The sequence below is a fragment of the Oncorhynchus clarkii genome, chromosome 24, assembly GCF_045791955.1.
Source record: "Oncorhynchus clarkii lewisi isolate Uvic-CL-2024 chromosome 24, UVic_Ocla_1.0, whole genome shotgun sequence".
Classification (NCBI taxonomy): Eukaryota; Metazoa; Chordata; class Actinopteri; order Salmoniformes; family Salmonidae; genus Oncorhynchus; species Oncorhynchus clarkii.
In genome coordinates, this window is record NC_092170.1 from 18,247,133 (window position 1) to 18,271,111 (window position 23,979).

Sequence of the window (23,979 nt, forward strand, 5' to 3'; positions counted from 1 at the left end):
CACTAGATGTTGCCCTTGGACATTGAATTTCAGTTTATGCAAGTGTGAAACTTTTTGTTGGGGAGTTAACAGTGCATTTGTATTTTCAATGTCAAAAACTTGAAATGGAAGAAGTATTATTATTATTAGTATTAGCATATTCATTTATTTATTCTAGCCTACATAGGCCAATATTTGTTTTTAAGTCAATTAAATAAAGCGTTGAATCCTAATGGTGGTGGAAGAGTTGGTGGTGGAGCAACCTGGACTCAGGTGTAGACATAACATAGAAAATGTAAATCTGAGATACTCAAACTAGTATGATATATTATGTTTCTTATGGTATATTAATTAGTGGATGTTCATCATCCATTTTGTATGATATGTTATGAATTCCAGTTTGTGTGATATGTTACGAATTGCAATTGGTACAATATATTACTAATTTGGGAAACGTATGACATGTTACAAATTTCAATTTGTTGTGGCTAGGTGGCTAATGCTAACTTTAGCTAGGCTAGAGGTTAATGTTAGGAGGTTAAAGTTGCTAATTAGCTAAAATACAAAAGTTGTCCATGATGAGATTTGAACACACAACCGTTTACTATGTTACGTCTAGTGTATTAGACCAGGCTGGATGGAGTTGACTGTGTAATTAGTTTCACATTTTAAATGGGAATGTTTACAGATGTTTTTTTATTCTTATGGTTAACTGAGGTTATCAGGTAGGCTATTGGTAGGAAGTAAGTAATTGGTTCCACAATTACATTTCTATAATGTGTTGATCTAGACCAGGGCTCTCCAACCCTGTCCTGGAGAGCTACCTTCCTGATGGTTTTCACTCCAATTCTAATCTAGCTCCCCTGATTCTAATAATTAGCTGGTTGATCAGCTGCATCAGGTTAGTTACAACTGGGGTTGGAGCAAAAACCTACAGAGGGGTAGCTCTCCAGGAACAGGGTTGGCGATCCCTGATCTGGACTAAAAAGAAGTTGAATTACCATTGAATTTGATCAGTCCTTTTGTCGTAATCTTTCATACAGAAGGCTAGTGTAGCCTACCTAGTTAGACTGATCAGCAATCAAGGAAGGCTGATAGGACCAATTTGTTCACTTACAACCTTCTATATCAGAGACCCTACAGAGATGCATTAGCTTTTAAATTAACGTTAATGGATTAAAAAAACTATGTGATTGTGCTGTCTATTATAGAGACCATTGACTCTGAGTAGGCAAGGATAAGTGTGTCCTCGTTGACCTCATATTGTGATACCTCTCTGTATAGCCTAGTCCTTGAGTCCCCAAATTTAGTGCTTAGGGCCCATGTGTAGCATCCTGTCATGCTTTCGGCACACTCCCTTTAGGAGCCCTGCCATATATACAGATGCCCTGGAACAATGGCAGTTCCAATACTTCAGGATGCTGTGTCTTTTATTGTGGTGCTGCTGGCCCTTGCTCCCTGAAGCCTTGTGGCTATTGTAGCCTTGCGGCTACCCCAGGGTAGCGCCTATACAAAGGAGCGGGACACATTCCACATGCAGACACAGGCAGGGCTGCAACCCAGCCTAGGCTGGGACTCTGGATCTGTCCACACAGGGTGCCATTTGTTCAAGGACTGCCTCACTGGCATGAAAGAGAACATATCTGAGACAGAGGCATCATGAAGGAGTGGGAGATGGAAGGTCAACAAATATCTAATACTCTGTATCTAATAGGCTACTCTTCCACAGTTAGGCCAATTGAACAGCAATTTGATTTAGTCAGTCATTGAACAATAATAAACAATTTTCTAATTTGGAGGAAGATGTTAGGCTAGCGCACTTTTATTGCAAGGGGCAGTAACTGATTTGAATTGTCAAATGTATATGCTTAGGGTGGTACAAACAGACTTCGGGGAGGTAACTGTTGCACAGCGACGCATCAGACGCGCAGGTTTAAGTAGGTGCAATGGATTCTCTGGGGACCAACCTACTTTCACTCGCATCATATTGGAGACCGCCTTGTCAAACCACAGGTTCATTCGCGCACAGGCTGCGCACTGGGGCATAGGTAACTGCTAAATAGTTATTGGAATGGACCTGAATGACTGAGTTGACAAATATGCCACCATTTTAGTTTTTTAGATTTTAAATGTAATATATTATTATGTGGCTATTTCCATTAAATCAGGAGCTATGGATCGACTTGGTGAATGGAGTTTCAAACCGAAGAAGATGAAAGTGGAATTGGAGGATGGTTTTTATTTTGATTATGATGCGGAAGAAATATCTGGTTATCAAGACCCCAATCAACTTTTAGCTGCTTTGAAACAAAAGGAGGAAGAAGTCCTTTTGGCAGCCCAGCTGGGAAATGCATTGCTTTTGGAAAATCGTCAGTTGAAAGAACAGAGCGACAAACTTAATGAACAGTATGCATACAACCTTGAGGTAAGAGAGAAGTGTTAAAAGCAGCCCTGTGTGTTGTACGAGATGATGAAGGTTGTTGTGGTCGCTCTAGTGAAAGTGTAATATACGCGCTTGTTCCTATCTTAAATTTAATGAAAACATGATTCACAAAGCGCATCTAATTTAGATCTTGAAAAGAAGGCCTATGAAATGAGTCAATTTATAAACTATTGTTCAAGATTTATTTTGATAGGGTTTATTAAAAACAATATTTAGGGTAGGTTTTTTCCTCTTTTTACATTTCTCATCCGACTATGTGACAGCAAATGTAGTTCATCACTGAATAACAATACTGGTTTCTACCTTACCTAATCATTCCAGACAGAGTATCAACCCATGTTTTGACTATGTTAACAGCCATTGATAGAATGTGCATTTCGCTGAACCTGTAACAGTATAGACTTTACGTCCGTCCCCTCGTCCCGACCTGGGCGCGAACCAGGGACGCTCTGCACACGTCAACAGTCACCCTCGAAGCATGGTTACCCATCGTTCCACAAAAGCCGCGGCTCTTGCAGAGCAAGGGGAACCACTACTTCAAGGTCTCAGAGCAAGTGACGTCACCGATTGAAACGCTATTTAGCGCGCACCACCGCTAGCCGTTTCACATCAGTTACACTACAACAGCTGCAAAATATGTGTACTTTCTTTGAAAAAAAGGAGCTATCTAGAACCTAAAAGGGTTCTTCGCTGTCTCCTCAGGATAACCATTTGAATAGGGGGTTCAAAGGGTTCTCCTCTCTGCTGCCAATGACTGGAACGAATTTAAAAAAATACTGAAGTTGAAGACTTATATCTCCCTCACTAACTTCAAGCGTCAACTATCAGAGCCATTTACTGGTCGCAGCAGCTGTACACAGCCCATCTGTAAATAGCCCATCCAACCAACTACCTACCTCATCCACATATTTGTTTTTGCTTTTCTGCTCTTTTGCACACCAGTATTTCTACTTGCACATCCTCATCTGCACATATATCACTCCAGTGTAAATTGTAATTACTTCGCCACTATTGGCCTATTTATTGCCTTACCCCCTTACTTAATTTGCACACAATGTATACAGATTTTTCTATTGTGTTGTTGACTGTACGTTTGTTTATCCCATGTGTAAATCTGTGTCATTGTTTTTGTGCACTGCTTTGCTTTATCTTGGCCAGGTCGCAGTTGTAAATGAGAACTTGTTCTCAACTGGCCTACCTGGTTAAATAAAGGTGAAATGAAAAAATAAAATAAAAAAACTTTGAAGAATCCTTTTTGGTTCCAGGTAGAACCCCTTTCTCACAGATTGTTCTACATGGAACCCAAAAGGGTTCAACCTGGAACCAAAAAGGGTTCTCCTATGGGGACAGCCGGAGAACAGTTTTGGAACCCCTTTTTCTAAGAGTGTACATGGCCAATAAAATTGTATTTTATTTGCTATGTGTTGACATATCGTTCAAGGTAAACAACAACAAACAAATAGTTGTGGAAATTACCAGCAGGGACACCTGAAGTCAGTCTTAAATTAATAATTATTTATTATCAGCATGCTGGAGAGGTTCCAACAATCTTAATGCACCATAGTACACGTCGGTCGGGAGCTCTGCCGGGGCAGTCCAGTTAGTTCTCTTATATACTGCTTACACGGACAAGTTATATTTGCGTGATTTACATTATTCATTATTCATCATTAATTCATTGTTAACATTTGGTTCCTGTCTGTGACCGACCAATACCTCAAGAGGCTTCTTCTTTCCAAGCTGAGACCTTGAAACTGAGATACCCCTTTCGTTTCTCAAAGCAATGTTCTGGGCGTACTGCCAAATTACTTTTACGATAGGGAGAATTCCTCCCAGGCACGATCAATCAGTCACTTGCATGAACCCAATCGAATTGGTTATTAGAAAAGCACAAATGTAACATTTTCCCTCACAGTCTTTACATCATGCAAGTCTTTATAATACAATGTATAAATAGGCAATTATAAAGCAGCGCAATTTCACCCAAATTATTAAACTTCAGGTTCACCTGTGGCTTGAGAAAGAATTAAAGGTTTTTTAGGTAGGCCTTTGAAAATATTCACAAACATGTCATAGGTGGATGGATGGATCTAGTATTCTTAGGGTTCCACAGCCAATAAGACCATCCTCTAAGGAGGCTAGCACTTCCCTCTTCAAAGGAGATGTCATAAGAATGTACTGAGTCTGAGCTTCCGTAAAACAAAAGCCAATGTTATAACACTGTACTCTTTCTCTGCTCTCTGAATAGCTCTTTTGTGTTTGTGTGATAAGCCTGAGTTCTACGCACCCTTTTCCCCTCACTGGGTTGCTAATTAATATGGACATCTCATTAAAACAGCACAGAGATTTATTCAATAAATTGCTCGCTCCATGTGAGGAAAAGCATATAACTTTAATCCAACATCAAATGTCTGTCTAGCTTCTCAGGAACAAAACAAGCACATTCTGTTGTTTGTGCACCTTCTGTACTTGTTGAGTCCTTGACAGGTCTAGTTCGAGCCATCTGCAGTTTGTTGCACCCTCATTCCCATTAGGCCTGACCATGTAGTAAACACCACCGGAAACATATGATGCCATGTCTGTATCTGGAGAGTATTAATTCATAAATAGCCGTGGGAAGTAGGGGTGCTGAGTCTGCTGCGGCACCCCCTGATAAATCAAAATAAAATAAGTCATAATAATCACAAAATGTGTGAACTAGGCCTTTATTGCTCCTGTATGAGTGGAAAAAAAATTATTGTCCCCCCCTCCCCATGAAGTAATGTAGTTACTGTTGTCACCCAGTCTCTCAGATTTACAATGTTTCTCTTACTGCAATGCTGTATGGAATTTTATAAGCTTCCCAGAGAGGGCTGTAGCTTTCCTAGATCCAATAAGTGTCTTTAACAGCCAGGGATGAATCCACATTAGGAGATGTTTCAGAGACAGTTTTACTGCTGTCTGTGTGGATGGATAGATCTAATGTAGGGCTGTCTAGGCATCAGAGGTGCAAAAACATGGAATATTATATAGACCAGTCACCAAACTGATTTAGTAGTTTACTATTATGAAATAATTATAGTTTCTATTACAGAAAGTATATTACACACTTGTCATTATGTCATAGTCTAACCATGTCTGGTCTTCAATGCTGTGAGCTCTGTAGAGTTTATAGTTACAATAAAAAGATAACAGAGGTGTACCAGACTTTTGAAATACCAATTATGCATCACCTATCTTCAAATAAGTACACAGTAATAACACAGCAATAGCTACTGTACAAATACTCTTAATGTTCTCTTTCAGTAATATTATGGATTAGAATGAAATAGCAGTGGTATCAGTCTCCTAATCACAGACCAAAGAGACCCCCATTGGCACGCATTCACTGTGCCCATCTGTTTGTTATGTGTTGCCCACAGGAGTTGGAGCAGAGCAGGCATGACCTGCGGTTGAAGCTGGAGGGGTGCCAGTCTGGGTGGGTGAGCCAGGTTGGGGACCTGGAGAGAGACATGAGGGATCTGAGTGGCCAGGTGGCCAGGCTGACCCAGGCCCTGACCGATGCAGAGAGGGACAAGACCAGGGCCCAGGAGGAAGACGCAGAACACACCCATCGCCTCAGAGAACAGCTCAGCACCGTGAGTACCTACCACCCCTTCACACCTGGGTCATGTTCATTAAGCACCAAATGGACGTAAACAGACTGAAACTACATTTATTTAATTCGCTAGCAATAAGCCCAGCAAGGAAGGCTAACCTTTTATCTCAATCTCTTAATTCAAAGTCTCAATCATGAACACTCTTACTGACAGTTGTGGCTGCTTTGTGTGATGTATTGCTGCCTCAACCTTTTTGCCCTATGTGCTGTTGTCTGTGCCCAATAATGTTTGTACCATTTTGTGCTGCTACCATGTTCTTGTCATGTTGTGTTGCTGCCATGCTATGTTGTTGTCTTAGGTCTCTCTTTATGTAGTGTTGTCTCTCTTGTTGTGATGTGTGTTTTGTCCTATATATATTTTTTTTTATCCCAGCCCCCGTCCCCGCAGGAGGCCTTTTGCCTTTTGGTAGGCTGTCATTGTAAATACGAATTTGTTCTTAACTGACATGCCTAGGTAAATAAAGGTTAAATAAAAGAAAAGAAAGAATGCGGTATATAAGACCCTTTGTTATTTTTGTCATATAAAGTGACATGTGAAAAGATTTCTCTATTAAGGCAGAAGTAAATAAAAGCCAGTCATTGTAGTAACACATTAACCTTAGTGAAACCTAACCACTCTATGCCTGGAGATAGCGCCAACAGCGATCAGGTGGGGTGTTACCCAATCTACCTACTGAAAATAAATGTACTGTACTAAGACTACCACTGTATAAAGCAAGGCCACAGATATTAGGTAATACGTAGTAATAGTAGCTAAGTAATACACAGACTGTACATATAAGCAATAAAATGTAGATAAAAAACAAACCTGTGATTAAGTGAAACCACTTCAACAGTTCAGGATCAGGTGATAGGTCAGGATCTTATTACATGAATGTCATTAAGGTACATTGCCTAAAGGCAACCCATCTAGCTGGGAGGCTATAGGAGTGGATGCCAGCATTTTATAAAGAGGAGTAGGGAGTGGGACTGAAAGAATATCAGCTCAATTTGAATGTGGTCTAGGTCTTCAGAGCAGGGAGACATCAGTGGACCTTGGGAAAAGTCTCATATCTGAAATTGGTCTATGAATTGTATCTGTCATCACTGGAATTAATTGTATACTGAGCCATGTGGCTCTGAGCTGTAGAAGACCTAGACCACGTGATTGGAAAACCACAGCTGTCAGGCTGTGTACTCATGCTTCAATGTGACTCATGTTTACTTTATTATAACTATATCCACAATGATACCTAATACTAACCCTACAACACTTTTTTTGTAAAGGTGAGGTCCTGGGTTATCCCTATAAATGCTGTGTAGGTGAAAAGCATAATACCTAAGACTGGAAGCTTTCAGTTGCAGTCAATTAGGTATTTTAAAGTCTCTTATCAGTTTTGTAGGTACAGTAGAATAACTGATTGGCTAAATAACAGGCAATTGTGTACTAGGCTAGCAACCTTGAGTGGGCCGCTAGACTAGTTCTCTGCCAACTAACAACAAGGATGTTGTTTAGCATTGTTGAATTTTATGATTGTGACGTAAACTTACAGTTAATGAAACACATGACTAACCACCTGGACTCTGTGCTTGTCTTAAGTGTGGAAGTTGAATATCTAACTTCATTCCAGTGCATGGACATAAGTCAATGGAAAAAAGCACAACCTCCCTTTGTATGCTCAGTATTCTTCAGTTCAGATAGAGGAACCATGATCGTCACCACCCTGTGGTCAGAAGATGTAGAGGACGTATTTTCTATTTATCACTCACAGTCTTCCAGAATTCCAAAAGGGGCAGAAAACGTTATGTTTACAGGAGCTCTCTATCTGAGTTCTGGAGGAGGAGGAAGTGGAGAGAAGTGGGTTCATTCTGCTGACTGGCTTCCACCATGGATGACTCTGAGTTCTCTGGACATTTTAAAGTAACAGAACAGCTAGAGAGTAGTACTTCAGAAGCTGTTGTTGTGGAGAGGAAAGGTTTGAAGAGTGTTTCTCTTGGTCCGGTCGCTGACGTCTTCTTACCGGACGCGGTAGTGAACGGTGGTGGTGCTACCCCTCTCTCCAGGTGTGCAGCACTGCCTGGCACGGTGAGTGTGTATGTGAGAGAGAGAGGGGGGGCATCGATGTGTTTAATATCTGAATGGTGGTTTGTATAACTATACAATCAGTGTACCTAAAGAGAGATTTCAATAGGGTATGTGTACAACGGTGCCTGAATGGGATTGTATGTGTGGTTGAAGTGGTTCTATATTACCAGGGTCTGATGGGTGTAACTGTAGTGTGAGAAATTAGACAGAGCATGACAGGAATCAGGGGGAGGGAGGTTACCACTCAAAGAGCTTCGATATATCACCTTGACTACCAGGTATTAAACTAACATCCATAAAACAACCTATGGTCACACTACCAGGAAAACAGAAATCCCTTTCAGCTAATAAATATCTCTAGAGACCACTAGATATGCTTACTGTTGCTGTTCACCTCAGTTGTAAAGGAAGTGTGAAAACTATGTTGATCTTTGCCAGTCAGAAACTGGTTCGTTATCAGGTTTTGCTGCATCTATGAAGGTTATTCAAACATTTGAGTGTGAGAGGAAATGAGTATTTAGACATCTGTGACTGCCTGGCAGTGTCATTGTTTTTTTTTTACATTCTCTATCCTGTCAGCAGTTTTGAATGTGAACATGGACATGATACAAAAGTATTGATGGATCTTGGCCTCACTGTTCCACAGAATACCTAATCCGTATTCCTCTGTGAACAATGCTTCACTCAGAGTCTAGCATTCACTTCTGTTGGTTCTAGTGTACTTCATTCATACAGATGTTCTGTGGAAGCTCAAGTCAAACACTTGCATTGAAATAACATGATGGACACATACTTTTGGCGAAGGAACACGTTACTCTGAAGGGAGTATGTTTGCGGTTTGATAAGCTGGAAATGAGAACAACTCTTGGTTGATTAAACATCTCTGTTTGTTAGTACCTTTTCAGAAATGACGTTATTGTCCAATCTAACTTACAGGAAAAGGCCTTCAAGGAAATCATTTATTTTTCCAACATAAGAAAGAAACAAGTGCACATGTTTCAAACAAGGAAGTGAATAAGATTGCTTTTTCATCACTGGTGTGATGAATCATGCGATTCTACAGGTGAAAAAGACATTCAGCCTAAAAGGGTTTGCTAAGGTTTTCAACTTTAGATTTAGACACCAATAAAATTACTCTGTAACCTGAAACACCTGCACTTTTCTTTGGGATTTTGCCAACAGGATATACTTTGATTTCCATAGTGATGGCACCTGTTAAATCCCTCACTCCTGATTTACGTTTATGTAGAATTAGACACGCAATTTGAGGCCCCCTTTTTTGACCTTTGACTCAGACAGCGTCACGCCGTGTAGAGAGGGAAGCGCCAGGAAGATCTATCATTGGAGAAGATATACATCTATCACTCTTTCCATTGAGGGCTTTACTCCCATGATGCGTGTGCTAATGTTATCTATGAGTCCTCCCATCCCAGGGGAATGCTTTGTCCCACCACTCTGAGAGGGCTCTTGGGGGTCTACTACTGCAGTAGGAATCAGCTTCTATGTGCATCATAGTTTAGATAAGGGAAGGCCAAGTCTTGTAGCTCAGTAGGGGGGTATTGTATTTGATTTTGTGTCCCTAAAAAATGGAGCATCCCTCTGTGGATTCCTAATGGGCCGCTTGCCCCATTGTCCGTATTCATTCCAAGATAAGCCGCAGACGGGACTCTGGGGCTGACTGACACAAACATGCATCCTTGCCACTCCCCCTATAGTGTGTGTCTACATGCCCCCTGTTTTTGTTTCTGCCCGTCAGTGCTCATTCAACTACACAAAATGAGTTCTACATTGGAACCTATAACCTTTTTAGAAAGGGAGAACTTTTACTTTCCTCAACTCTCTTGGTACACTCTTAGGAAATAGGGTTCCAAAAGGGTTCTTCGGCTGTCCCCATAGGAGAACCCTTTTTGGTTCCATGTAGAACTATTTTGGGTTCCATTTTGAACCGTCTATGTTAAGGGATCTGCATGGAACTCAAAAGGGTTCTACCTGAATCCAAAAATGGTTCTTCAAAGGGTTCCCCTATGGGGACAACCTAAGTACACTTTTAGGTTCTAGATAGTACCTTTTGTGTAGGCATATGTCAATAATTGCTTACTATGCCATCTGGTAGTTAATGGAACACTGGTCCCACAGAGAGATGTTTCTAGTTATTTTGTTATAACAAAAACATAAGCACATGTGCTGGAGGCAAGAACCATTCCTTTGACTGTAGTATGTGATCTTAGTTTTCCATTTGCAGCGTAGCTAACAGCAACCAATAATACAGATTCACTTATTTAAAATTACACTTCCTTGTATTATGTCTATATTTTAGATATTTATCTCTGGATCTAATATCTAGTGACTTAAATGTCTCTACTATTTTAGTCTCAGGTATCTCATGTCTCCTAAACTGGTGCCTGTTTCTCTTGCCTCCCCTGTCTCTCTATGTATATCTAATACCTGTCTCTGGTGTCTGTCTGTGCTGCGGTCTAGGCGATGGAGGTGGAGAGGGCAATGACCAGTCAACTGCAGACCCTGAAACTGGAGCTCCGTCAGAGAGGCCACCATAACAGACCACAGGATGAGGAGCTGCTCAGTGCCATGAGTGAGCAGGTAGGCTACACACACGCACGCACGTACACACACAGTTTTGCATTGCTATCCTTGTGGGAGCCAAATAATTGATTCCCATCCAAAATCCTATTTTCTCTAGACTTCTGGTCTCCACAAGGATTGTTAAACAAAAAAACACACACACACACACTTTGTCTCGCTCCTTGTGTGTGTCCAGGTGGTGCGTCTGTCCCAGAGGGGTCAGGCTCTAGAGGAGCAGCTGGAAAGTGTGTGTCAGGAGAACGCAGACCTACGGGACAGACTGGCCTCCCTACACACACGCTCCGCTCTACAGGACCAACACGACCAGCAGCAGAGCCAACAGGTATACACACATAATTTAGTTTTGGTATCTTTGTCTTTGTTTACTCACTAATATCACGTCAATAGTGCACACTTGTCTAAGTGACTGTGACCCTGGGATACACTGTTGGTAACTGGGGTTTAACAACAGAGTGATGTGTAAAAGATGTGTAAAATTACAAGAACATTTGCTTTAAAACGGCAACATTTTCTTTGCACCCCATGACAAAATGTGTAGAATTGCAGTAAATAAGTTTCAAACCTGCAAAATGTTCTCTCTGCCCACAAGAGGTGTGTGAACAGTTTGTGTCATGAACAGTGCTTGTGCCTTTGAAATAGACGTGGTGCGCGAAAGGGGGGCCGGGGATAAAAAGTTTGGGAACCTCTGATCTACGGAAAACTTTGCTTTACAATAGACTCATCCCTCCCATTGTCACATGTCATTTCAACTTGCAATGCTGGATTCCACACGGCCATAGTGGAGTTTCTGCACCAGGCTGGACTCTGGCATGTCAGTTTACATTTTTGACATAACTTTACAATAGCACTGTATGTTGATATTGTGCACATGTTGTTTAATATGTGCTTTATGGATGACATTTGCATGTTATGTATACTTGTGTGTTTCTAGAGCTAGATCTGCTTTGCAATACTCAGACTGATGGGGTCTGAATCTCATTGTGTTTGAATAATGTGGTTGATTTTAGATCACACTGACCAGACCTTATGTATCTCTCTTTGTGTGTGTTTCCCTCTGTGTGTTTTTCTGTGTGTGTGTGTGTGCCCCTCTCTGTGTGTGGGTAGCTGACGGAGGCATGGCAGGAGGCTGCGGCTGCGAGGGGGCGTTCCCAGCAGCTTCAGGTCCAGGTGGAGGAGCTGCAGGAGGAGGTCTCTCTGCAGTACAGGAGTAGCCATGGAAACACATCCCTACTGTCTGAGCTGGAGACCAGTCTGGACACCATGGGCTTGGGCCAAGACAGAGAACAGGTAACACTATAGAAACTAGGAGACATGGGACCTGGGGCATAAGATACAGAGGACCACGGATATAAGAGACAGGGGGGCATAGGACATAAGATACATAAGACTAATGGTTAGCACACTTATCCTGGGTTTAATACCCTTTGGTGCATACATAATCTTAGTACATACAGTGGGGCAAAAAATGATTTAGTCAGCCACCAATTGTGCAAGTTCTCCCACTTAAAATGATGAGAGAGGCCTGTAATTTTCATCATAGGTACACTTCAACTATGACAGACAAAATGAGAAAAGAAAATCCAGAAAATCACATTGTAGGAATTTTAATGAATTTATTTGCACATTTTGGTGGAAAATAAGTATTTGGTCAATAACAAAAGTTTATCTCAATACTTTGTTATATACCCTTTGTTGGCAATGACAGAAGTCTTCACAAGGTTTTCACACACTGTTGCTGGTATTTTGGCCCATTCCTCCACGCAGATCTCCTCTAGAGCAGTGATGTTTTGGGGCTGTTGCTGGGCAACACGGACTTTCAACTCCCTCCAAAGATTTTCTATGGGGTTGAGATCTGGAGACTGGCTAGGCCAATCCAGGACCTTGAAATGCTTCTTACGAAGCCACTCCTTTGTTGCCCGGGGCGATGTGTTTGGGATCATTGTCATGCTGAAAGACCCAGCCACGTTTCATCTTCAATGCCCTTGCTGATGGAAGGAGGTTTTCACTCAAAATCTCACGATACATGGCCCCATTCATTCTTTCCTTTGCATGGATCAGTCGTCCTGTTCCCTTTGCAGAAACACAGCCCCAAAGCATGATGTTTCCACCCCCATGCTTCACAGTAGGTATGGTGTTCTTTGGATGCAACTCAGCATTCTTTGTCCTCCAAACACGATGAGTTGAGTTTTTACCAAAAAGTTATATTTTGGTTTCATCTGACCATATGACATTCTCCCAATCTTTTTCTGGATCATCCAAATGCTCTCTAGCAAACTTCAGACGGGCCTGGACATGTACTGGCTTAAGCAGGGGGACACGTCTGGCACTGCAGGATTTGAGTCCCTGGCGGCGTAGTGTGTTACTGATGGTAGGCTTTGTTACTTTGGTCCCAGCTCTCTGCAGGTCATTCACTAAGTCCCCCCGTGTGGTTCTGGGATTTTTGCTCACCGTTCTTGTGATCATTTTGACCCCACGGGGTGAGATCTTGCATGGAGCCCCAGATCGAGGGAGATTATCAGTGGTCTTGTATGTCTTCCATTTCCTAATAATTGCTCCCACAGTTGATTTCTTCAAACCAAGCTGCTTACCTATTGCAGATTCAGTCTTCCCAGCCTGGTGCAGGTCTACAATTTTGTTTCTGGTGTCCTTTGACAGCTCTTTGGTCTTGGCCATAGTGGAGTTTGATGTGTGACTGTTTGAGGTTGTGGACAGGTGTCTTTTATACTGATAACAAGTTCCAACAGGTGCCATTAATACAGGTAACGAGTGGAGAACAGAGGAGCCTCTTAAAGAAGAAGTTACAGGTCTGTGAGAGCCAGAAATCTTGCTTGTTTGTAGGTGACCAAATACTTATTTTCCACCATAATTTGCAAATAAATTCATAAAAAATCCTACAATGTGATTTTCTGGAATTATTTTCTCATTTTGTCTGTCATAGTTGAAGTGTACCTATGATGAAAATTACAGGCCTCTCTCATCTTTTTAAGTTGGAGAACTTGCACAATTGGTGTCTGACTAAATAATTTTTTGCCCCACTGTATCAGAGTTAGATGCCTAGATTGTTGTGATATTTATCTATACACTCTTAGAAAAAAAGGTGCTATCTAGAACCTAAAAGAGTTCTTTGGACATAAGTCATAGTCTTGGTACATATAGGAGAACCCTTTTTGGTTCCAGGTTAAACCCTTTTAGGTTCCATGTGGAACCCTTCCCACAGAGGGTTAACATGGAACCCAAAAGGGTTCTACATGGAACCAAAAAGGGTTCTACCTGGAGCCAAAAAGGGTTCTCCTTTGGGGACATACAAAGAATCCTTTTGGAACCCTTTTTTCTAAAAAGTGTATACAGTATGAGGTGTTAGAAAGATAAAGAGAGATATGCAATCAAAATCCATTCACAGTATGTAAAAGGAATTTCCAGGTGAACAAAAAGGATAGCAGTCTTTCAAAAATCTATCTGGTTGATTACAAGTTGCACCAGCCTCTTGGACTTGATTACAAGTTGCACCAGCCTCTTTAAACACCAGCCTCTTGGACACAGGCCCTTTATATCCTAATTGTAGGAAGCCAAAACAAAAAGGCAGTAACTTTGTCAGCTTCTACAGAATCGCACAGTATCCATAGAATGTCATCAATACAATAATGAATAATCCGTGTGTCCTCTGCCCTTGTGCCTCCAGTCTGGCGTCAATCACTATCGACAGATATGAGAATAATCCATAACATTCAGCGCCAAGTCTAGTGAACACTGGAAATTATGTGTATTTCAGAAACTCTATGCTAAATTTTGTGTTGATCACTTAAATATTCCCACTACACTGTAATGGAAGAATGATACATAGCAACATAACATTCTGGATATGTTCTTGGTGACTCTGTGTGATGGTACAGTACCTACCTCTTGCAAGAGCTTTGCCGCTAGCTACTGAGGTGTATTACAGCTTCTGAGTACAGGGTACAATTAGTAGAAAACATTGTGATAATGAATGCTTGAAACCAAACATAAAAGATAAGAAAGAAAGAGACAAATTATTCCACATTTTGACTGTCTGATTCTGTCATTATTTCAATTGGTTTTGTTCCATACCAGGAAACTGATGTTTTAGTGCACCCATGAGTCATTCGCTAGCCTACATTTCCTGTTTGGTTGAACCACATAAGCTAGATGGATCTTTCCACCGCTCACTGTCAGAGAGCACACACATTCAGTCAGGTTTTGTGTTAACGGGGTTATACCTATGGAAGGTTTTTTCTTATAGAACTCAGTAGTCTCAAAGAAAGAAACTGTGATCTTTGACTCATAAAAGCGCTAGGGAAAGACCGATTAGGTAGTGAGGTGAGGTACAGTGCCTTCGGAAAGTATTCAGACCCCTTTACCTTTTCCACATTTTGTTGTTACAGCCTTTTTCTAAAATTGATTAAATAGTTTATTTTTCCCAACTCATCAATCTACACACAATAACCCATAATGACAAAGCAAAAACATTTTTTTTTAAACATTTTTGCTAATTTATAAACAATAAAAACCGAAAATATTACATTTACTAAAGTATTCATACCCTTTACTAAGTACTTTGTTGAAGCACCTTTGGCAGTGATTACAGAATCGATACTTGTTGTGTACGAGACTATTAGCGTTGTATTTGGGGAGTTTCTCCCATTCTTCTCTGCACATCCTCTCCAGCTCTGTCAAGTTGGATGGGGAGCGTTGCTGCACAGCTATTTTCAGGTCTCTCCAGAGATGTTCAGGTTCAAGTCCGATCAGGTTCAAGTCCGGGCTCTGGCTGGGCCACTCAAGGACATTCACAGACTTGTCCCGAAGCTCTCTGACAGAGAGCTCTGTCAGAGTGACCATCGGGTTCTTGGTCACTTCCTTGACCAAGGCCCTTCTCCACCGATTGCTCTGTTTGGCCTGGCGACCAGCTCTAAGAATTTAAGAATGATGGCCACTTTGTTCTTGAGGACCTTCAATGCTGCAGAATTGTTTTGGTACCCTTCCCCAGATCGGTGCCTCGACACAATGCTGTTTCGCATCTCTACGGACAATTCAGTCGACCTCATGGCTTGGTTTTTGCCCTGACATGCACTGTCAACTGTGGGACGTTATACAGACAGAATCATGTTGAATCGATTGAATTTACCATAGGTGGACTCCAATCTAGTTGTAGAAACATCTCAAGAATGATCAATGGAAACAGGATGCACCTGAGCTAAATTTTTCGAATCTCATATTTATGTAAATAAAGTATTTATTTTTTGTTTTGCAAGAAAATTCTTCAAATCTATTTTGGCTTTGTCATTAAGGGGTATTGTGTATGGATTGCTGAGGATTTTAAAAAATGTAATCAATTTTAGAATAAGTAACGTAACAAAATGTGGAAAAAGTCAACCATCGTGTTATATAAATAATTAACACAGCCCTGCACAATGTTCCTTCCTCTGATGTCATCTAAGCCTAAGAAGTGTAAATTTCAAGAAAATGGGATCACCAACTTTTTAATATTGTTAACCCACTTTTACTATTCTTTTACCTTTTCTCCTCAGGAATGAGTTTGACACTTTTGAAAGGAAAGAAGACTAGTCATAATTTAGGCTGAACATAATGCAGTGGCCTTGAGCTACACATTCATACTGTAGTGTTAAAATAACACAGAACTTACTGACCTAACACACCATAGTCACATCATTAGTCTTATTATCTTTCAAATGCGTTTTCTCCTTGCCACGGTGCTACTGCTTGTTATAGACGGGACAGGTTTAGGCCGGTTTACCAGGGTTAAAATGTTTTTGTTGTAAACGCTATCCAATACAATTTGATTTAGTTTAAATTTTAATCTCATCTCTCTGTTTCGCTCTCTCTTTCTCTCTGTTCTCTCTCCAATAGATGACCCAGGAAGTTCTGTCCATCCTGGAGCTCCTGCGACCCCTGACCCGGGTAGTGAAGACTCCAGAGAGGTCAGAGTTTATAGGTCAGGAGGAAGGAGATCTGCAGGCCATGCTCCTACAGTTAAAGGGTTTAGCTCAGAAACTGGCCAACCACACCCACATCCCTCAGGTGAGATGTCTTCCTTGAAACCAAGCCACTAACCAGGGCAAGCTAAATAACTCTAACAATAGGCCAGTGATGTGCAGCCAGGGTAGGCAGGGTGGCTTTATTAATATAATAAAAAAAGCTGTTGTCTAAAGGTTGTTATGCTTAAAATCCCCAAATGTGCCAAAACTGCATCAAAAGCTCTTGTCGATCTGTGCCTATCGTCCCATCCATTCAAATCCATTTGGGGGGGTGCAAGAAGCAATACAAGAACCATTAATACAAGAAGCAAGCACGAAAAATTGGCATTGCACATCCAACATCAGATCACCCTAAATTAATTGGGGGACACACGGATCGATCTGCTGTTAAATGAGCAGCAAAACAGCAAGTCACCATGCACAATGCTAAGGTAAAGGAAAACCGTGAGATTTTGAAGGATCTTACTAGGTGGGAAAAATGTGTTAGCATTTCGGGGTAGTCTTATGATGAGAGTACAAGCTAATGTAATCATGGAAACTATGTATAGTTATTGTATACCTTTGTTGAAAAAGACAAAAGTTTAGCTACAGTTGGTATTGTAAGTATTCACCCCTCTTGGTTTTTTTTTCACATTTTGCTGCCTTACAAAGTGGAATTGAAATAGATTTAATTGTGCTATTTTTTTGTTATTGATCTACAAAAAGAAAATCTTTACATTTTTACAAATTAAATAACTTAAATATAGTCGTTGCATTCACCTCCTTTTGTTTAGGCATGCTTAAATTTGTTCAGGAGTAAAATTTGGTTGAACAAATTTCATAATAAGTTACATGCAAGTAATAGGGGTTTACTTTATTTTTGAATAACTACTCCTTCCTCTGTCCCCCATACATAGAACATCAGCAAGTGCTCCCAGTCAAGTATAGAATTTTAAGCACAGATTCAACTACAAAGACCAGAGAGCTTTTCAAATGCCTCATAAAGAAAGGCAGTAATTGGTAGATGGGTAACAATAGCAAATCAGACATTGAATAACTATTTAAGTTAATAATTATGCTCTGGATGATGTATTAAACCACCCAGACACATCAACGTTAGTCATCTTTCTGAACTGAGCTGCAGGACAAGAAGGAAACTGCTCAGTGATGTCAACATGATGTCATTGGTGATTTTAAAACAGAGTCCAATGGCTGTGATGGGAGAACAATGTTGTTGATCCATCCTCAGTTTAGTGACTTTGCAATAATGACCAAAATAACAGAGTGAAAAGAAGAATACAAATAGTCCAAAACATGCATCCTGTATGCAACAAGGCACTGCAAAAAAACATGGCAAAGAAATACACTTTCTGGCCTAAATGCAAAGCCTTTATTCAATTTCCCCACTTAATTAATATATGCTCTGTTGTTAGAGGTTGAAAGACAGAAACACCACAGTCTACCTTACCTGTAAGGTGCTATTGTGTTTGTGTCATACAATACTATGGACCGGTATAAGGACAGATGACGTTGGAGTTATGTCAGTGCTGTGGTTTTTGGTTTGCGTCTCTGTTGAGACATTGTTGTTAGAAGCCTGTGGCTGCGATCTGGGAGAGGAGTGGTTGGGAATGTTGAATGCTTCACAGATCACAGCAGGTAAGGTTTATTATTCCCACTGGGAACCCCATTTTTCCAGGAAAGTGCCTGTCAAAACAATGCAAATGTTGTTTCCCCTAGTTTTAGTGCCTACACTGGTCATAGAGAGGGAAAGGGAAACGAAACTAATCATGATAATATCAGACAAAAAAGGAAAATAACCAAAGGATGAAACGAAAAGCACTAACAGAAGATGAAAATGAACATCGTCTACAGGAGAACTGACCTGAATATGAGATGGACAACAGGTACAGCAACAAGGTCAACACTGATACATAGATAATACTAAATCACCTCCACCTCTTACAGTCTGCTCAGCCCAGCACACGAGGGCTCATTGTTCAGAGTCCTCAGTGCAGTGCCTGGGTTCTCACATGGATTGCCGGCCCTGACAACAAAGTCCTGATTCATCCCCTCGGAGACAGAGACATTAACACAGAGATCAGGTGTCAGTCAAGCCTGCGTTCCATGGAGATTTAGATTTAGACACAATAAAAGCAGTGGTGTAAAGTACTTAAGTAAAAATACTTGAAAGGACTACTTAAGTAGTTTTTATCTGTACTGTACTTTATTTATATTTTTGACATTCATAAAGAAAAGAATGTACTTTTTACTCCATACATTTTCCCTGACACCCAAAAGTGCTCGTTACATTTTGAATGCTTAGCAGGACAGGAAAATGGTCCAATTCATGCACTTATCAAGAGAACATCCCTGGTCTTCTATACTGCCTCTGATCTGGTGGACTCACTAAACACAAATGCTTGTTTTTAAATAATGTCTGAGTGTTGGAGTGTCCCGCTGGTTATCGATAAATAAAAAAAACAAGAAATTGTGCCGCCTGTTTAGCTTAATATAAGGAATTAATTGATGTATACTTTTACATTTGCTTTTGATACTTAAGTATATTTGAGCAATTACATTTACTTTTGATACTTAAGTATATTTTAAACCAAATACTTTTAGACTTTTACTCAAGTAGTATTTTACTGGGTGACTCACTTATACTTGGATCATTTTCCATTAAGGTATCTTTACTTAAGTATGACAATTAGGAACTTTTTCCACCACTGATTAAAATGAGTTTCTGTGTTGCTGGTCTATTTGTGTGGGGCTCTAGGAGCTGGGGACAGGGCTGGAGAGAGTGAGGGTTTTTTCGGTACAATGACAGTCAGTCTACAGTTCTGAATGTCCAGTAAATACCATGAGCTTTTGTTTTATAACACAACACCCACCTGTCCTGTGTGTTCACTCATCACCCCAGGCTAGAAACTATGCCCTCTAATGTAATTTTAACCTAATTTGGACATAACTAAGTACCACAGACACTGAATACTCTGCTTTAGTCGTGGTTACATTGGCTCATCTCAGTGTGTGTGGTTTGTGCACCACCTTGTGGTCATTTTGGTTATGAGTTCTTGATACAGCAGGAGTTGAACCCAAGACATTGGAGTTGCTTATATTGGACTCTGGTTTCAGTTCACTATATTCTCTCTTGTCCTCTCTCCTCCTTTAAAATCTCCCAGCTCCAGGAAGAGAATGCTGAGCTGAGGCTGAGGCTCGGAAACAGACAGGATGAAGAAGATGTGGCCCAACAGGCCATCAGAGATAGAGATGAAGCCATAGCTAAGTAGGTGTGGTTTTGCCTTTATCGTTTAGTTATTTTCTGTCATTATCATTTAATTATTTACACTCTTTGTAATTTCCGTCAATGTAATTTTCACACAGCATTTGTCATTCTTATAATGACATGTTATATTTATACGTAGTTCATGCTATTTTATGTGTAAGTGTAAGATATGTCCCTGTGCTGGGTTGTCGTTGGAAAATTGCCATATTTGTTTGCTATGAATCTATGATGATGTCACTGTGACCTAACATGTGTTTGTCCCGCTGTTACATCATGGCAGGAAGAACCTGATGGAGGCGGAGCTGGTGAGGAGTAAGAATGACATGATGTGTCTGAACAACCAGCTGCTGGAGGCTATACAACGCAAGTTGGAGCTGTCTCAGGAGCTAGAGGCCTGGCAGGTGGGTTTCCACGGTCTCTCTGTCTGTCTCTGTTTCTGTCACCCCCCCTCACTCTCTCTCTGTCTCTCTTTCTCCATCTCTGGATCTCTCTTTATCCTATTTCTGTCTCTCCCTTGCTCTGCTCCTCTCTTGCACTCTCGTAACACATTAGGGCACTTTCATAAGCTCTGTGAAAATATTATTAAGCCTATTATCTTTAGGGCACCTCCTATAGTCTCAATGTAATCTAATCGCTGGTCACAGAGTCAGAACTCTAGTGTTCCATAGAGACTGCTCTTTAACTGTAGTATCCTCACTGGTGTTAGGGACACAGCAACCTTTAAACAGCCCTCTAAGTTGGAGTGAAGGGATCTGAACCAAACGACAGGTGGCCAAGACTAGAAGAGTCTCTCTACTACTCTAGTCTACTGCTGAGTCATGGTGCTAGTGCCAGGCCATCTGCTTGGTGACTACTTCCCTCTAGTGGTCATATGAAGACATGGCAACACATTCACTGTAACTGACCAGTTCAATAAAGACGATTGAAACTTTCCCACAATTTCAACCTCATGCTATTAGAAGCGTATTTAATCTCTTGTTATATCCAGCTTTTGCATTTAAAATGTATGTAAAGTGTAATCAGGCTCTTTTGTTCTACTGTATTATTGACTGTATGTTTTGTTTATTCCATGTGTAACTCTGTGTTGTTGTATGTGTCGAATTGCTACGCTTTATCTTGGCCAGGTCGCAGTTGCAAATGAGAACTTGTTCTCAACTAGCCTACCTGGTTAAATAAAGGTGAAATAAATAAATAAAAATTATCAACAGAGGTGTAATGTTCTTACTTATTTTCTACAGGACGATATCCAGATCATCATCAACCAGCAGCTGAGGACCCAGCAGCAGTTGGAGCAGGTCGAGAAGAAGCCTGCCTCTAACCCCATGTCCTTCTGGAGGAGACCCAGCACAGCTTCCTCCACCAGGCCCCGCCGGCCCTCCTCCTCCCCCGCTTCCTGGACCTCAGAAGCTGGGCAAGAGAAGCCCCAGTCCCCCTGGAGAAACTGGCTTCGACGAGGCAAGGCGACACAGCCAGGCAAATAGTAAGCTGGAATGTCTGTTGCTTCACCTTGGAGGACTGGCACATTGCACAGAAATGTCTTGACCAGCTGGCCATTGAGTCATCAAGGCAAGAACAAGCTGGTGGAACACTACTGAGTGGAACTATCAGTCTTGGTAGATAGAGTACCAAGCAAAACAGGACAGGCTGAACACTCAGTAATGTTATATAGTAGACTTCAGTAGAGTATTAGAATTCAAGACCATGGTGTGTTGGAAACAAGGACCAGATAAGAGCCCTAATGGACAAAGAGTTATCAGTAAGTAGACAGTAGTTTCCCCACTGTCACGGAGAATAACCTAAGAACATTCAAAGCATGTTAGAGCAGGTTAAAAAGCCTCTAGCATGGTAAATACTAGCATGGCCAGGGAGTCACACACTAGGATAGTAACTGCTAGCATGGCCAGGGAGTCACACACTAGGATAGTAACTGCTAGCATGGCCAGGGAGTCACACACTAGGATAGTAACTGCTAGCATGGCCAGGGAGTCACACACTAGGATAGTAACTGCTAGCATGGCAAGGGAGTCACACACTAGGATAATAATTGCTAGCATGGCCAGGGAGTCACACACTAGGATAGTAACTGCTAGCATGGCCAGGGAGTCACACACTAGGATAGTAACTGCTAGCATGGCCAGGGATTCACACACTAGGATAGTAACTGCTAGCATGGCCAGGGAGTCACACACTAGGATAGTAATTGCTAGCATGGCCAGGGAGTCACACACTAGGATAGTAATTGCTAGCATGGCCAGGGAGTCACACACTAGGATAGTAACTGCTAGCATGGCAAGGGAGTCACACACTAGGATAGTAACTGCTAGCATGGCAAGGGAGTCACACACTAGGATAATAATTGCTAGCATGGCCAGGGAGTCACACACTAGGATAGTAACTGCTAGCATGGCCAGGGAGTCACACACTAGGATAGTAACTGCTAGCATGGCCAGGGAGTCACACACTAGGATAGTAACTGCTAGCATGGCCAGGGAGTCACACACTAGGATAGTAACTGCTAGCATGGCCAGGGAGTCACACACTAGGATAGTAACTGCCAGCATGGCCAGGGAGTCACACACTAGGATAGTAACTGCTAGCATGGTTGTGCCCGTCTTCTGCCTTATAATGAAGTCATTGATGCCCGAGATTGTAAATGTATGTGTGAATGTCAATGTTTGAAAGAATACTGACAGTATTTGCTCAGACTAATTATTTCATCCAACCAAGTTGATAGAGTGACTGGACTCCAATTATAACACATAGTGAATGTTGTAAATATTTAGGTTTTTAGAAACACAGAGGATCCAGATCTAAGTGGTATTCCACTCACTACAGTCTTTTCAAAAGATGTAATAAGATTAAATGTTGCCTGCTGTCGATGCAAAATGTGTGCCATTATGTATTCATAGAAAACAGGCCTTAGTAGAACATAACCAAATACAAAATTGGTGCTCATAAATAAACCAATCATCTACAGAATGTCATGAAATGTTGTGGGAACTAGATACATTATGAAATATGTCCAAAATGCATTTCTTGCATTGCATTCTTACCTTATGTGCCTTAGTTTTTGCCACACTACTGAAGGGGACATTTTGGGGGAAGGGTGCAATATAGATCAATATAGATCAACGATATAGATCAACTCTAACTAGGATGGTCAGGTCATATAAGGTCATATAAGGTATTTTGATCAAAGTACCAGAATAATCTAATGGACCGAATGCATGCAATATGCTGTCAATACATGATGTAAGTTGGTCCTGTTGTTCATCAACATTTGCTAATTGTTTATTTTCATTTATGTTTTTATTGACAGAATCAGAATGTCCTCAGATTATTTGATTTAGTAAAAAACACAGGACAATGTTGATTGAATGACTGAAACGTCTAGTACTTGCACCTGTTATTACTGAAGAAATATAGCAAAAATCTAGATTCATATTACTTATTGTTGTAATATATGAATGTTATCAAAGTCCATGCATGTTGTTGTGTATCATGATGTATGTAGTTTATGTATTCTGTATGTAGATGGTGTTTATGTAAATAGTAAGTGACTTGCCTAGTTAAATAAACAAAACATCTGTACTTTAAAAAAAATGTATTAGTGAACACAGAATGTCCTTTACACTGAAAATAAAGTCATGTTTCATACAGTACTTAATATGCTAATGCATTTGATTGATAGTTTGCATGGACTGCATAAAATACTTTGTTGCATACATCACATAGGCCTACAAGATAAAGCTGGTTATCCACATTAACTCCATATAGAAGCATCTTCACCTTGAAAAAACATTAAATCATTTCAGGTCAAACTTGAAAGATCAAGAATACATTTTAAAACATAATATTGTAACACATTAATTTTTCTCAAAACTATATCTGCTATATGTAAGAAATGCACTGTAGAAGTATTCAGATTTGGAAGTATTTATTTAATCGACACTGCATACCGGAAAGGCCCATCTGCTA

The 23,979-nt window shown here is 40.8% G+C and overlaps 1 protein-coding gene across 1 annotated transcript; it reads left to right on the forward strand.

Annotated features, from left to right (window-relative positions):
* The first annotated feature begins 1,963 nt into the window (after positions 1-1,963).
* Positions 1,964-23,663, forward strand: LOC139383081 (BICD family-like cargo adapter 1). The gene is made up of 9 exons (XM_071127388.1): positions 1,964-2,404; positions 5,824-6,039; positions 10,603-10,722; positions 10,901-11,047; positions 11,830-12,012; positions 16,609-16,779; positions 19,898-20,001; positions 20,282-20,402; positions 21,240-23,663. The coding sequence occupies exons 1-9, from the start codon at positions 2,153-2,155 to the stop codon at positions 21,480-21,482; spliced, it is 1,557 nt and encodes a 518-aa protein (XP_070983489.1). The 5' UTR covers positions 1,964-2,152; the 3' UTR covers positions 21,483-23,663.
* The last annotated feature ends 316 nt before the right edge of the window (positions 23,664-23,979 follow it).